The sequence below is a fragment of the Lissotriton helveticus genome, chromosome 1_1, assembly GCF_964261635.1.
Source record: "Lissotriton helveticus chromosome 1_1, aLisHel1.1, whole genome shotgun sequence".
Classification (NCBI taxonomy): Eukaryota; Metazoa; Chordata; class Amphibia; order Caudata; family Salamandridae; genus Lissotriton; species Lissotriton helveticus.
Genome location: NC_136057.1, coordinates 1,270,297,184 through 1,270,311,545, shown reverse-complemented (window position 1 = coordinate 1,270,311,545; position 14,362 = coordinate 1,270,297,184). Strand labels below are relative to the sequence as shown.

The window sequence follows — 14,362 nt, the reverse complement described above, 5'->3', positions numbered from 1 at the left end:
CTAAAGCTAAACACACCCTAACAGAGCCCCCACAAGCACATTTCTATGGAAATTGGGAGCCATGCTATCTTTTCTGGGTAATATCCTTATCATTGATATCTGCAAGCCCACTACCTGGTCAACATCACACACACTTACTAAGCAGTATTGTATAAATGTGCTTGCACATCAGTAAGCTTTGGTTGGCCAAGTGGTTTTAAGGATACTTTTTCAAACATTTGCATCATCTGCTAGCTAGCCGCTGCTTTTTGGAGGGAATATTTTAGAAATCTGTGCAGAGCATGTGTATGCTACGGTCGGAGAATGTTACCCTTTCCTCTGTCCTGAGCGTGCAGTGGACTCGCGTGTGCCCTCCCTCCTCCCTGGAAGCTAGCGATGATCATATATGTTTGGCATACTTTCCACATATTACTGATATCGCATCATCAGCACTCACTCTCTGAGTCAAAACGTTTCACTTGCTCTACTTGCCCATTAGCAGTAAAACAATCTGAGGTGGAGCCATTGTGCCGAAGCATTCTGGGGCAAAGGGGGATTCACAACAGGTCTTCTGACTTCAAAGAAAATCAGGTGGCAGACATATGGGCCCAACTCTAGATGGCAGGGGTATGCAGGGCACATGAATCTACAGCACTACAAGCTATGAATAGATGTTTACAGGGCAAATAATATTTTCTATGTATATATATTTGCATTACATGTTTTGGAAAAGTCAGGATTTATGGTGGAAACTGCCAATGTATTTAGAATAACAATCGTTGTCAACTTAATACATTTTCCGCTGTATATTTATTTGCTGGAGTGTATCAATATCAGATCTAATTTGTCTTTCTTTATGTTTTTTAGTTGGAGATGCCTACAAGGAAATGCTTGCTGCTGATGATCTTGATCTGAACAACATGAGGCATAAAATTCGAGATTATTCTTTATCTGGGGCATACAGGAAGATCATCATTCTGCCTCAGAATGTCAAATGGTGAGTAATCCACTAACATGCTGAATATTACCTGCACTAGAAAATCGTTTTTAGAATATTTTAAGCATAAATTATGCTTGTTCTGTGATTACAAGGTGGATTGTTCCTAGCTAATTCATGCACAGTGATTTACATACGTCTGATTGTTCCACATGATTTGTAGCTTGAAGTGGGAGGAAATAGCCTTTATCCAATTCTGTCCCCTAATTAGCTATAGTCTGTATAAAATAAATATACGTTTATAGCGTGTAGCTACAGATACACATGCTCTGCATACTTCTGCCATCTAATATTGGGCCTAGATGTTGGCACCTTTTTGCTTGCGAGTCACAAAACTTTGACTCCATTGATGCAGAATGCGCCATGACACCGGCTCCATATCAGATTGTTTTCTTCCACTTCAGATTGTTTTTTTCCACCCTCTTGTTCGGGTGTTCGAGTGTCAGCTCTGAGACAAAGCAATCTTTCCTGATTTTTCAGGACCAGCTCTTCGGGTTCTGGACCCAGCGACTTGTAAAACAACCAATGCCTCTCCAGCACCCGCTCAGGAAACCTTCAATCATTGTCCCAGCATTCATTGACGCGCTGAGATAGACGGCCCTTTGACAAACTACTGCCCGAGACCTACAACATCGGTGGTTTCAACAAAATTCAGGTTGTATTTTGGAGAATGACTGTTTGGGGACGGGGGAAGAACCACTGCCTATTACATCAACCAAGAACTGCCCTCCTGAGAATTCTGCCTCTTCTTCCATTCTTGCACCACAAAAAGACCCTCAAATATCGAAGGTGAGGCATCGAAGGTCACCCAGACCCCCAGCAAGAAGATTCCTGACAATGAGGGAGAAGAGACAAACTCCTTGGGTCTACTACATCTCCTCACACGCCCACTATCAGGAAGAGGTTGAGCCTCCGACCACCAAACTGTTTGGACCAAAAAACAGGTTTTCACCTAAGGCATAGTTCCAACTCCATCATCTGAGTACCAGGCACCCCCACCTTTATCCCACAACCACATCCAGGCTGAGGCATAGCACTCCTCGAGGGGAGTTCGCCATCAAGTCCCTAGACTTGCCCAAAAAAGGCATGACATTTGGGTTCTGCCCAGCCAGCAGACTCTGCTTGATCCAGAGAGCCTTCGTCAAACCCCCAGCAAGCCTCAACCATGATTTTGAAGCCACGTATCAATTGATGCCTCCTTGGCCCCAAGGAACTAACCATCCACCGTTGGAGCCAAAGTTGACGATGAAAGTTTCATTGAAACCGACTTTAAGGCTTGCATCAAAAGAGTCTTCAACGCCAACATCGGACACTGCTGAGGGCTCAATCGTAGAGTAGTTACCAGAGGTTTTGACTTTGTTCATTCACCCCTCCACCTGGAAGATCCTCACAAAGCCACCCTTAGCTGAGCCTCCACAAACACCTTTCTGCATTCTGAAAAAGCGCATGTTAACTTTCAAGGAAGAGCTAGCCTTCGAAACACCCATACCATCCCCCCCTAAAAAGGATGTTGCTAGAGGCACAAGTTCACCACCTCGTACTCCAAGGCACAATTCTCCTACACTGCCAGCTCCACACCCTCATACACATAGTGTCTCCGGCGTCCCCTCTGCAATCTGTCCACACTTTTTCCAATGTGTCCACAAAAAGGTATGCAGTTCCTATAAAAGGTATATAGAGGGGAAGAAGAAAGCAGGATAACAGGTTAGAAGGGTCTGGCCTAACAGATCAGAGGTATCTGATTGAGTTTGAGTTTTAAAATATTTATATAGCGCACTTTCACCAGCGGTTTCATGGCGCTGCAACAGACAGATCCCCAGAGGAGGAGTAACAGAAAATAAGAAGAAGGAAAACAAAAACAGCAAGTGATCTAGTTAAAAGATTTAGCAAATAAATGGGCTTTGAGTTTTTTCCGGAATTGAGGGTAAAGAGTTAGAGATCTAAGCTCTAAAGGCAGGGAATTCCACAGGACTGGGGCAAGGGTCGCGAACTTCGATCCTCCCCATTTCTTCCTCCGCTAACGGGAAACTGACAACAGGGATTGGGTGGATGAGCGTAGTTCCCTAGTTGGAACATAGGGAACGATCTCAGATGTGATAAAGGCCGGGGCCGCGCCCAGTCGTGCTTGAAAGGTGATAGAAGCAAGCTTAAACTGGACGCGTTCACGGACAGGGAGCCAGTGTAAGGATTTGAGAAGGGGTGTTACGTGGTGGGATTTTGGAAGATTAAACACCAACCGTGCCGCCTGGTTCTGGATCAGCTGCAAGCGCCTTAAACAATATGCAGGAATACCTGCATATAGGGCATTGCCATAATCCAGGCGGGAAATAACCATCGCCAAGATGATCAATTTCAAGGCATCAAAGGAAAAAAAGCGGGATACCTTGCGGATGGTGCGTAGTGACAGAAAAGAAGAGGACACCACAGAACTAACCTGGGAGTGAAGAGTGAGCTGAGAATTAAGTTTGATACCTAAAGTTTTAACTGAGGTAGAAGGAACCGGGGGAGAACCTAGGGAAGGGAGCCAAAAAAGTGAAGACCAGGGACTGGAGCAACCACCCGTCAACACCAGCTCGGTCTTATCCGGGTTAAGTTTCAAGTGGTTGTAGTTCATCCAGTCCCGGATAAAAATCATAATAGACTGGAAGTTTGAAATGGAAGCAGAGGAAGAAGACAGATTGAAAACAAGTTGGAGGTCATCCGCATAATTGTATACGCTGACCTCCATTTGCTGCAACGAAAAAATAAGGGGGGCAATATAGAGGTTGAACAAAAGAGGTGAAAGGGAGGAACCTTGGGAGACCCCGCACTGAACTTTCCGGAAGTCCGCAGAAAAATCACCCAGGCAAACAGCCTGGGTGCAGTCCCTCAGGAAGGAGGATAGCCATACCAGGGCGGTACCCCCGATCCCCGCCGCCCCGACACGGGAAAGTAAGATGGTATGGTCAACCGTGTCAAAGGCGGCTGAGAGATCGAGGAGGACCAAAGCCTGGGCCTGGTTGGTATCCATTCCCTCCCTGAGGTTGTCAAGGACCGAGAGTACTACGGACTTCGTAGAGTGTGCGGGGCGGAAGCCGGCCTGGCGGGGAGCCAAAACCCCATACTCCTCCACAAACGTGCTCAAAGACTTGGTAACATGGCGTTCGAGCACTTTAGCCAACAAGCATTGGAAATGCAATAGGTCTCGCAGCATTAGAGTTAGTGCTTTTAGAATTGTTTATGGGTTTTTTTGTAAATCTTAAGCATTTTTGTTTCCTGTAGCCAATGCTAAAGAATAAAAAAAAAAAAAGCCATAAACATTTCTAAAAGCTCTAACTCAAATGCTCCGAGACCTATTGCACTGTGTGAGGGTGAGGGGTTGAGGGTGAGTGAGGGTGAGTGAGGGTGAGTGAGGGTGAGTGAGGGTGAGAGTGGGTGAGGGTGAGTGAGGGTGAGTGAGGGTGAGTGAGGGTGACTGAGGGTGAGTGAGGGTGAGTGAGTGAGGGTGAGTGAGGGTGAGTGAGTGAGGGTGAGTGAGAGTGAGGGTGAGGGGTTGAGGGTGGGTGAGGGTGAGTGAGGGTGAGTGAGGGTGAGGGGTTGAGGGTGAGTGAGTTTTTTTTTTTTTTTTAAAAGGCACAAGCAGGCTCTTTGGAGCAAGTATACTGCATTCCTCTTTCCTATAAACGCTGACACTTTGAAGTTAGCCTAGAGCAAAATAAAAAGCTTCCCATGTAAACACAGCTTGACATTTTACCTCGGTCTTTGAAAACCTAAAAAAACGAAAGTAAAAAACTTAAAAGCGGACTGTTATTCACTGCAAATCGGAATGCCTTTTCTTCCTCAAGTCTAAATCCTTTCAGTCACCAACAATAAATACAACTTTAAAGCTCAAAAGTAACTGTTACACAAGGTCAGGGGAGGGGCGAAGGAAGGCGCCATCGAGGGTAAAAACATAGCCTGCACGAAACATTCGCCTCTTCCTGCATGGGAGTTTTTTTTTTTTTTTTTGCTCCAACGCGCAATCCTTTCCCAGCATTTATGTGGAGTTACAAAGGCACATCTGTGTACGTTGGAGGGCCAGCCTGACGTGTTTTCTGCTCTAGCAGCAGCTGCGGTTTCTGAGGAAACGAGGCTGATTTTCGAGTCAGGCTGGGAGCTTTTTTTCCCCTCCTTTCTCCAAGAGCCTACGTGCGGGGGAGGGGAGCGGAGGGAAGGGAGCGAGCGAGCGAGCAAGCTGCATTAAAAAAACTCCACGGCTTCTCAGAAAGGGGAGGGCGGAGAGAGAGAACAGGAGCAGCCTGCTGGGAATTTGCCTCGCGCTTTTCTTTCTCAACGGTTCTTGCGCTGTGTTGCAATCTTTGCTTTAAAAAAACATCCATTGTGGAACCGGTTTATTTATACATGTTCGGCTCGTCTTAGGTTCGCAGATAATGAGAGAAACGACCATTCAAATCAGAAAGAAAAGAGACCCCGCTGGCTCAGATGTATCTAACTACCACCAGTGTTCTTTTACCTTTTTTAAATAACATGCTTTTCCAAAAACAAGACGCAAAAACATCCTTCCCATAAAAGGAGCACCGATTTCTATTGGAAGATATCTGGATTATATGCACACTTGGGTTAAACAACAAGCCTTTCACCGTAACACGGCGGGCAGGGGAGGGGGCGGAGAGGGGAGAGGTGCGACACGGCAGGCAGGCAGGGGAGGAGAGTAGGAGGAGGAGGGGGGAGGAGAGTAGGGGAGGCACGGCCTAGCGGCCGTGCAATCAAGTAGTGAGGGGGCAGAGCTGGGGGAGGCTGTGAGAGAGAGTAGGCAAGGCTAGCGGCAGGCAGGCAGGGGAGGAGAGGAGGAGGGGGGAGGAGAGTAGGGGAGGCACGGCCTAGCGGCCGTGCAATCAAGTAGTGAGGGGGCGGAGCTGGGGGAGGCTGTGAGAGAGAGTAGGCAAGGCAGGCGGCTGGGGGCATGTGCACGCGCATTTAAGCTCAATGCGCATGCGCATTGAGCTTAAATTTCTCGTGCACTGCAAGGAATCGCCACGATTCCTTGCAGTGTGGATAAAGAGCGGATAAGTGCCAATACTCTCGCCTTGCTCGATGCGCATGCGCATCGACAGGCGAGACCTAAAAATGGTAGGAGAGAGATGGGGCGAAAATTGGCGGGGACCGAAGGGTCTGCGCCGGGCTTCTTTAGTATGGGAACAATAACAGCTGTTTTCAGTGGGTTGGCTACAACCCCCTGGGAAAGAGAACTGTTGAGGAAGTGAAGAGGGGGATCTGGACAAGTTGTATAAATGTGGCGAAGGATGTGCGCGGGGCAAGTGTCCAATGGGGAGCCGGATTTAACAAGGGGAATTATCGAGATCAAAGATTCCTTAGTCAGGAGGGGAAGGGCATCGAGTTGTCCTTTAGGTGGAGGACACTGAGGGTCAACAAAAGTCGGGGAAGGTGAGGGAATGTTGGCTTTGATAATAGCAATCTTCTCAATAAAGAAATTATTTAAGGAGTGACAAAGGTCCTGGGAGGGGCAGGGCTTAAGAGATGTCCTATCGGAGAATGCCAAATTGTGGACAATCGAGAAAATTTCCCTCGGTTGATTCTCAGCTGCAAGAATCTTAGAGGAGAAGTAGTCCGTTTTTGCCGCCAAAATGGCCTTCTTGTATTGAGCCAGAAGAGTGGTAAACTCAGATCTGAGTAAGGGACAATAATTCCTCCTCCAGGCATGCTCGGCTCGGCGTACCGCTAGTTTGATGGTCTTAAGATCCTCGTTAAACCACAAGTTGGCATCCTTCTCCCGCTTTGATGTCACCCGCTTCAGCGGGGCAATGGAATCACAGCCTGAGGAGAGCCAGTGTTCAATAGCAGCGGCCTGAGAAAGAGTGGATAGGCCTTGTAGGGTAGGGTAGGAAGAAGTGAACAATGCGAATAAATTCTCCGGATCCACTCGGCTCCATGAGCGGACCCAAACATTCTTTGGGAGCGGGGGCCTAACGGTAGGGTTAATGGGAAGGGTAAACGAAATCAAATGATGGTCAGACCAGATGCAAGGTAAGATGGACAGGGAGTCTACCGGACAGTTCAAGGACCAAATCTGATCTAAGATATGTCCTTTGACGTGAGTGGGAGAATGAACATGTGACACAAAATTGGGGGATTGAAGTGTATCTGAAAACTCTCTTGAAGATGTACATTCCGCTGGATCTGAAGGCCAAAAGTTAGTCTCCCAATAATAAAATGGAAGAGTTATTGACCGTAAGTGTGGCCAGTACCTCCTGAAAATCAGAGAGAAAGAGTAAAGGTGACTGAGGGGGCCGGTAAGTGAGAATACAAGTAAGAGGGGGGGTGGTACGAATGGCAAGGTACTCTGTTGTGGCGATATCTGGCAGAGATAGAAGTTGGAAGGGGAGGTCAGCCCGGGTAATGACCGCTACGCCACCCCCAGTCCTACCAGCAGAGCGGTCTGCTCGTAGAGCATAGTATGGAGCAGGGAGAGTGGCCAATAGGGCAGGGAAAGAATCATCACTAAACCAAGTCTCTGTTAGGAAGAGGAGATCAGGTGCGTAAAGGTCCAGCAGCACCGACAGTTCGTGTGAGTGGGCCACTGCTGACCGGGTGTTAAGATAGTAAGCCGAGAGAGTCCTAGATGAAACTAGGCTGGCATCCTCTCTGGGGAAATGAAGGGGAGTGGGGGGAACGAGAGGGCGGGAAAATAAAGAGACAGGGGACAGATCAAGTGAAGATATGCGAGAGCAAATGGAGGCGGGCAAAGGCCACGAGCCATGAAGATTGCGGAGTTGGGAGGAAGTGTAAGTGATGATTTGGGCAGAATGACGTGCCCCTAGCCCCGATCGGCCGTGGACGGGCGCAGACGGGCTTAACTTAGGCACAACTTCGGCGCGCCTTCGTCGCGCCCGATGCGCCCGTCCGCTGCGCCGCCGGAAAGGAGGAGCCATTATGTAGGGACACATGAGGGAAGAGGGTCAAGGGGGCGTGGCAGGGGGTGGAGGAGCCAGAGAACTGCCGCGCCAAACCCAGACCCGCCCAAGATGGAGGAGCCGCCCGTCCCACTCCGAGAGCCAGGCAAGGAGGGGGCGATCAGCAGAGGCGGTCTGGCGGTCTGGGTCGCGTGCAGGAGAGAGGGCAGCCAGGGAGGAACTGAGCGCTGGGTCCTGAGCGCTTATGGCAGTGCAAATGAGCAGGTGAGCAAAGTCTAAAAGTCACAAGTAAAAAGAAACGTTGCTCCCGGAGAAGCCTCGGGAGGTCTGCAGGTTGAGACGAGCAGACAGGAATGAGCCTTTAACTGATTGCCAGGGGGGGAGGAGCCAGAGAACTGCCGCGCCGAACCCAGACCCGCCCAAGATGGAGGAGCCGCCCGTCCCACTCCGAGAGCCAGGCAAGGAGGGGGCGATCAGCAGAGGCGGTCTGGCGGTCTGGGTCGCGTGCAGGAGAGAGGGCAGCCAGGGAGGAACTGAGCGCTGGGTCCTGAGCGCTTATGGCAGTGCAAATGAGCAGGTGAGCAAAGTCTAAAAGTCACAAGTAAAAAGAAACGTTGCTCCCGGAGAAGCCTCGGGAGGTCTGCAGGTTGAGACGAGCAGACAGGAATGAGCCTTTAACTGATTGCCAGGGGGGGAGGAGCCAGAGAACTGCCGCGCCGAACCCAGACCCGCCCAAGATAGAGGAGCCGCCCGTCCCACTCCGAGAGCCAGGCAAGGAGGGGGCGATCAGCAGAGGCGGTCTGGCGGTCTGGGTCGCGTGCAGGAGAGAGGGCAGCCAGGGAGGAACTGAGCGCTGGGTCCTGAGCGCTTATGGCAGTGCAAATGAGCAGGTGAGCAAAGTCTAAAAGTCACAAGTAAAAAGAAACGTTGCTCCCGGAGAAGCCTCGGGAGGTCTGCAGGTTGAGACGAGCAGACAGGAATGAGCCTTTAACTGATTGCCAGGGGGGGAGGAGCCAGAGAACTGCCGCGCCGAACCCAGACCCGCCCAAGATGGAGGAGCCGCCCGTCCCACTCCGAGAGCCAGGCAAGGAGGGGGCGATCAGCAGAGGCGGTCTGGCGGTCTGGGTCGCGTGCAGGAGAGAGGGCAGCCAGGGAGGAACTGAGCGCTGGGTCCTGAGCGCTTATGGCAGTGCAAATGAGCAGGTGAGCAAAGTCTAAAAGTCACAAGTAAAAAGAAACGTTGCTCCCGGAGAAACCTCGGGAGGTCTGCAGGTTGAGACGAGCAGACAGGAATGAGCCTTAAACTGATTGCCAGGGGGGAAGGAGCCAGAGAACTGCCGCGCCGAACCCAGACCCGCCCAAGATGGAGGAGCCGCCCGTCCCACTCCGAGAGTCAGGCAAGGAGGGGGCGATCAGCAGAGGCGGTTTGGCGGTCTGGGTCGCGTGCAGGAGAGAGGGCAGCCAGGGAGGAACGGAGCGCTGGGTCCTGAGCGCTTATGGCAGTGCAAATGAGCAGGTGAGCAAAGTCTAAAAGTCACAAGTAAAAAGAAATGTTGCTCCCGGAGAAGCCTCGGGAGGTCTGCAGGTTGAGACGAGCAGACAGGAATGAGCCTTTAACTGATTGCCAGGGGGGGAGGAGCCAGAGAACTGCCGCGCCGAACCCAGACCCGCCCAAGATGGAGGAGCCGCCCGTCCCACTCCGAGAGTCAGGCAAGGAGGGGGCGATCAGCAGAGGCGGTCTGGCGGTCTGGGTCGCGTGCAGGAGAGAGGGCAGCCAGGGAGGAACTGAGCGCTGGGTCCTGAGCGCTTATGGCAGTGCAAATGAGCAGGTGAGCAAAGTCTAAAAGTCACAAGTAAAAAGAAACGTTGCTCCCGGAGAAGCCTCGGGAGGTCTGCAGGTTGAGACGAGCAGACAGGAATGAGCCTTTAACTGATTGCCAGGGGGAGAGGAGCCAGAGAACTGCCGCGCCGAACCCAGACCCGCCCAAGATGGAGGAGCCGCCCGTCCCACTCCGAGAGCCAGGCAAGGAGGGGGCGATCAGCAGAGGCGGTTTGGCGGTCTGGGTCGCGTGCAGGAGAGAGGGCAGCCAGGGAGGAACTGAGCGCTGGGTCCTGAGCGCTTATGGCAGTGCAAATGAGCAGGTGAGCAAAGTCTAAAAGTCACAAGTAAAAAGAAATGTTGCTCCCGGAGAAGCCTCAGGAGGTCTGCAGGTTGAGACGAGCAGACAGGAATGAGCCTTTAACTGATTGCCAGGGGGGGAGGAGCCAGAGAACTGCCGCGCCGAACCCAGACCCGCCCAAGATGGAGGAGCCGCCTGTCCCACTCCGAGAGCCGGGCAAGGAGGGGGCGATCAGCAGAGGCGGTCTGGGTCGCGTGCAGGAGAGAGGGCAGCCAGGGAGGAACTGAGCGCTGGGTCCTGAGCGCTTATGGCAGTGCAAATGAGCAGGTGAGCAAAGTCTAAAAGTCACAAGTAAAAAGAAACGTTGCTCCCGGAGAAGCCTCGGGAGGTCTGCAGGTTGAGACGAGCAGACAGGAATGAGCCTTTAACTGATTGCCAGGGGGGGAGGAGCCAGAGAACTGCCGCGCCGAACCCAGACCCGCCCAAGATGGAGGAGCCGCCCGTCCCACTCCGAGAGTCAGGCAAGGAGGGGGCGATCAGCAGAGGCGGTCTGGCGGTCTGGGTCGCATGCAGGAGAGTGGGCAGCCAGGGAGGAACTGATCGCTGGGTCCTGAGCGCTTATGGCAGTGCAAATGAGCAGGTGAGCAAAGTCTAAAAGTCACAAGTAAAAAGAAACGTTGCTCCCGGAGAAGCCTCGGGAGGTCTGCAGGTTGAGACGAGCAGACAGGAATGAGCCTTTAACTGATTGCCAGGGGGGGAGGAGCCAGAGAACTGCCGCGCCGAACCCAGACCCGCCCAAGATGGAGGAGCCGCCATCCCACTCCGAGAGCCAGGCAAGGAGGGGGCGATCAGCAGAGGCGGTTTGGCGGTCTGGGTCGCATGCAGGAGAGAGGGCAGCCAGGGAGGAACTGAGCGCTGGGTCCTGAGCGCTTATGGCAGTGCAAATGAGCAGGTGAGCAAAGTCTAAAAGTCACAAGTAAAAAGAAATGTTGCTCCCGGAGAAGCCTCGGGAGGTCTGCAGGTTGAGACGAGCAGACAGGAATGAGCCTTTAACTGATTGCCAGGGGGGGAGGAGCCAGAGAACTGCCGTGCCGAACCCAGACCCGCCCAAGATGGAGGAGCCGCCCGTCCCACTCCGAGAGCCAGGCAAGGAGGGGGCGATCAACAGAGGCGGTCTGGCGGTCTGGGTCGCGTGCAGGAGAGAGGGCAGCCAGGGAGGAACTGAGCGCTGGGGCCAGGGAGGAACTGAGAGCTGTTCTGAAGCAAAAGCCCTCACACACCCAGATGGGTGCCATGCTTCATCATCGGGCAGCTCCTTGTTGGGTCAGTGCTGCAATGCCCAATGGGCCCCTCACGGGGCTCTTCGCCAGAGATGTTTCAAAGATTTAAAAAGCTGAGATGAAGTGTGTGTGAAGGTGCCTTATGTGTAGATTGGTGATTGGGTGATTTAAAATTTATAAGTCTTTATTAAGCAGGTGCTCTTATGAGTAAAACAAAGTGTGGCTGTACTGGAGATAATGATCCTTTACAGCTCAAAATGTGGCGAAAATAGGGGTCAACATGTTTCTTGCCTTTAATTAGTCCATATTGATCTGTGCAATTTAACTGGACCATAAATTAGCCTAATCTACAGCCGATTGGAATTGAGGGTCTAGTGTTAGTAAAGTACCCAATCATAATATCACAGATGGTGTAGGGTTTACCTTGACAAAATAAATGTATACAATTTGACCCTCTTGGAGTAAGGTATCTGCCCCTTAGGTGTTGGCAGAGAATTGCGCTATCTGCAGACTGAGAGGTGGCCTACGCTGTAAAAATCCAGCGACCTATCCCGCTCTGCAAGTAGGAGCCATAACAAGTTTTGTGATTCAAGACTTCTGCGAAGAAAAACAAGTTGCCAAAGTCTGGGTTCAACACCATGATGGCAGGAGTAGGCAGAGCATGTGAATACGCAGCACTACACAATATAAGCAGATGGTTACACAATATAAACAGATGGCACGTGTGTGTGTGTTTTGTGTGTGTGTGTGTGTGTGTGTATGTATATATATATATATGTATATATATATATATATATATGTATATATATATATATATATATATATATATATATATATATATATATATATATATACTTTAAAAAAAAAAGATTTTTTGAACAAGCTTTGGCTTTAAGTCACAACCTATTTTGTAACATGCTTGTGCAACCCACAACAGGTGTGGTAATCTGTTACCTTGTTTAACGCGGAGTACTACTTACACCTGAAACTTAACTGCTTTATAAATGGCACACCATGTAACTTTCAACATGAGCAAACACACTTACCTCTAGGGCTTATTCATTTTCCATTCTATTCACCTCCACATGTAAACACAGTGTGTCTGTGCTCTGTTAAGTACGGTGTAAGTATCTGTTTGTAGCATGAAGTGATGTCAGTTCACATGCACGCACCCATTCACCTCTCCAGGAGCCAGTGGTTGTTACATATATCCTCACCTTTATCAATATTATTTTTATATACATTACACGCTTGGTCACCATATTTTCCTACTCCCTACTTACTCTCACCCACTGTGCGAAAAAACAATCAAACAATCGTGTCTGTGCCCATGCGCATTGCCAGCTATGAAAGGAGTCATATATAATACCTTGTGACTCGAAAGACTTCTTTGAACAAAAACAAGTTGCAACTGTCCAAGCTCAGCATTAGATGGCAGGATATGCAGAGCATGTGAATCTACAGCACTAGACGCTACGAACAGATGCTTAAAGGGTAAATAACATATTTCTTCCTCAACACTTTTCTTATTCTGCAATTATTGTAGGAGATGCACCTGTACATATTCAATGCCTTCTGGTTAGGCTGAATGGTCAAAATTATCGGTTCAAGTGCAGCTATTTAGTCTCATGTTTGCCCCAAGGGTCTCTACAAAGTGTATGGCCCTATTGGCAACCGACTTGTTAAATTATAGGCAACTTGTGTACCCTTTCCTAAATGGTTTGTTGAGGAGCGCCTCATCCCATCAAGATACCTTTTAGTCCGCACCAGCCTTCTTGGATCTTACTTAAGCTATGTACCTGTAACTGGAGGAAGCCCTGCATGTTGAAATCTCAAAAGTTGATCTACTCGTGTGCACGATTCAACAAAGTGAAGGGATGGTTCCGCTTACCGATTGAGGGCTGCAGTCGGACAGCATGCAAAGAATTCAGAACACATAACATCACTGTTGTCATGCAGTGTAGCATCAAATTGATCCATCGGTGAAGTTAAACTTGAGGTCCATTTAGTGAATAGTGGAAATTGCATTGGAAACAAGTGACTAGACATTGAGAGAGAAAGTATGGCTGTCCCCAAGGCTGTAGACCGTTTTCCTGTAGCAGAAGAACAAGACCTTTCAGGAAAGCAAATCCTGAGGCAATAACCACCACAAACGCCACTCTCTTCTGGGGGAGACCACATCTACAGAACCGGACTGTCAGCAGCTCCCAGACCAAACTGTGCACGTGAATGCTTTGAAGCAGTCGAACAGGCACTACAATCACCTCTGCTGACTGTTAGGGCCTTTTGAGGAAAATTGTGAATGACTAGTATACCAACATTGGGGGGAATTTTCAGTCCATTGCTCAGAGAAATTCATCTTTGGACTTTCTGCCAGGTTGCTCCTGCTTGGAACCATAATGAAAATCAACTCAGCCTGTGCACCTTAATTGATTGTAGTATCCTGAGGTAGGCAAATGTGGTACATAGTTCTGCAGCAATTCTTCAGTGAATGAATGACCTCTCATAGCTTGGATCGAATCTCTCCTTCTAAAATGGTATAGCGGAGAGGATTCAGCACCACAGCCTGGCATCGATTATCTTAGAGGTAATCTGGATAACTAGATGTCCCGGAGGGACTCACTGAGACAAGTTTCCGTACATCTGATGTACTAAAAAAATTGAGATTCCTAGGTGTGGATCAGATCAGTACAAATGACATTATAGCTTCAATATCTACAGCATTAGATTGTGAATATACATTATTTCACCCTGAGATGTATCCATCCAGTGTCAGATACGTACTTTATGGATCCATTGCATCTCAAGAGATCCAGTGTATCACCACATATCCATCATGTTGTGTATTTCTTTTCCATTTTATGGTATATATATTTTTTTTTCCCTGGAATCCGCTACTCATCCAATCCTCGAACAAATGGAATGGACCACCGAAATGTGCTTTCTCAGATGTTTATTTCAAAGGTGCAAGTCTCGCCACAACGCGTTTCAGCCCACCACAGGCATTGATCTCACTCTGCTGTCCTTCAGCAATCCATATCTGATTGCTAAGCAATATATTTGGAGATCAAGCAT

The 14,362-nt window shown here is 49.6% G+C and overlaps 1 protein-coding gene across 4 annotated transcripts in view; it reads left to right on the top strand.

Annotated features, from left to right (window-relative positions):
* PUS7 (pseudouridine synthase 7) overlaps positions 1 to 14,362 on the top strand; it is a 285,701-nt gene that overhangs the window by 259,397 nt on the left and 11,942 nt on the right. For all 4 annotated transcript variants that reach the window (XM_078680365.1, XM_078680374.1, XM_078680391.1 and 1 more), the window contains one exon: positions 847 to 976. In XM_078680365.1, coding sequence (XP_078536491.1) covers positions 847 to 976 — 130 coding nt within the window. The remainder of the gene's footprint in view (positions 1 to 846; positions 977 to 14,362) is intronic.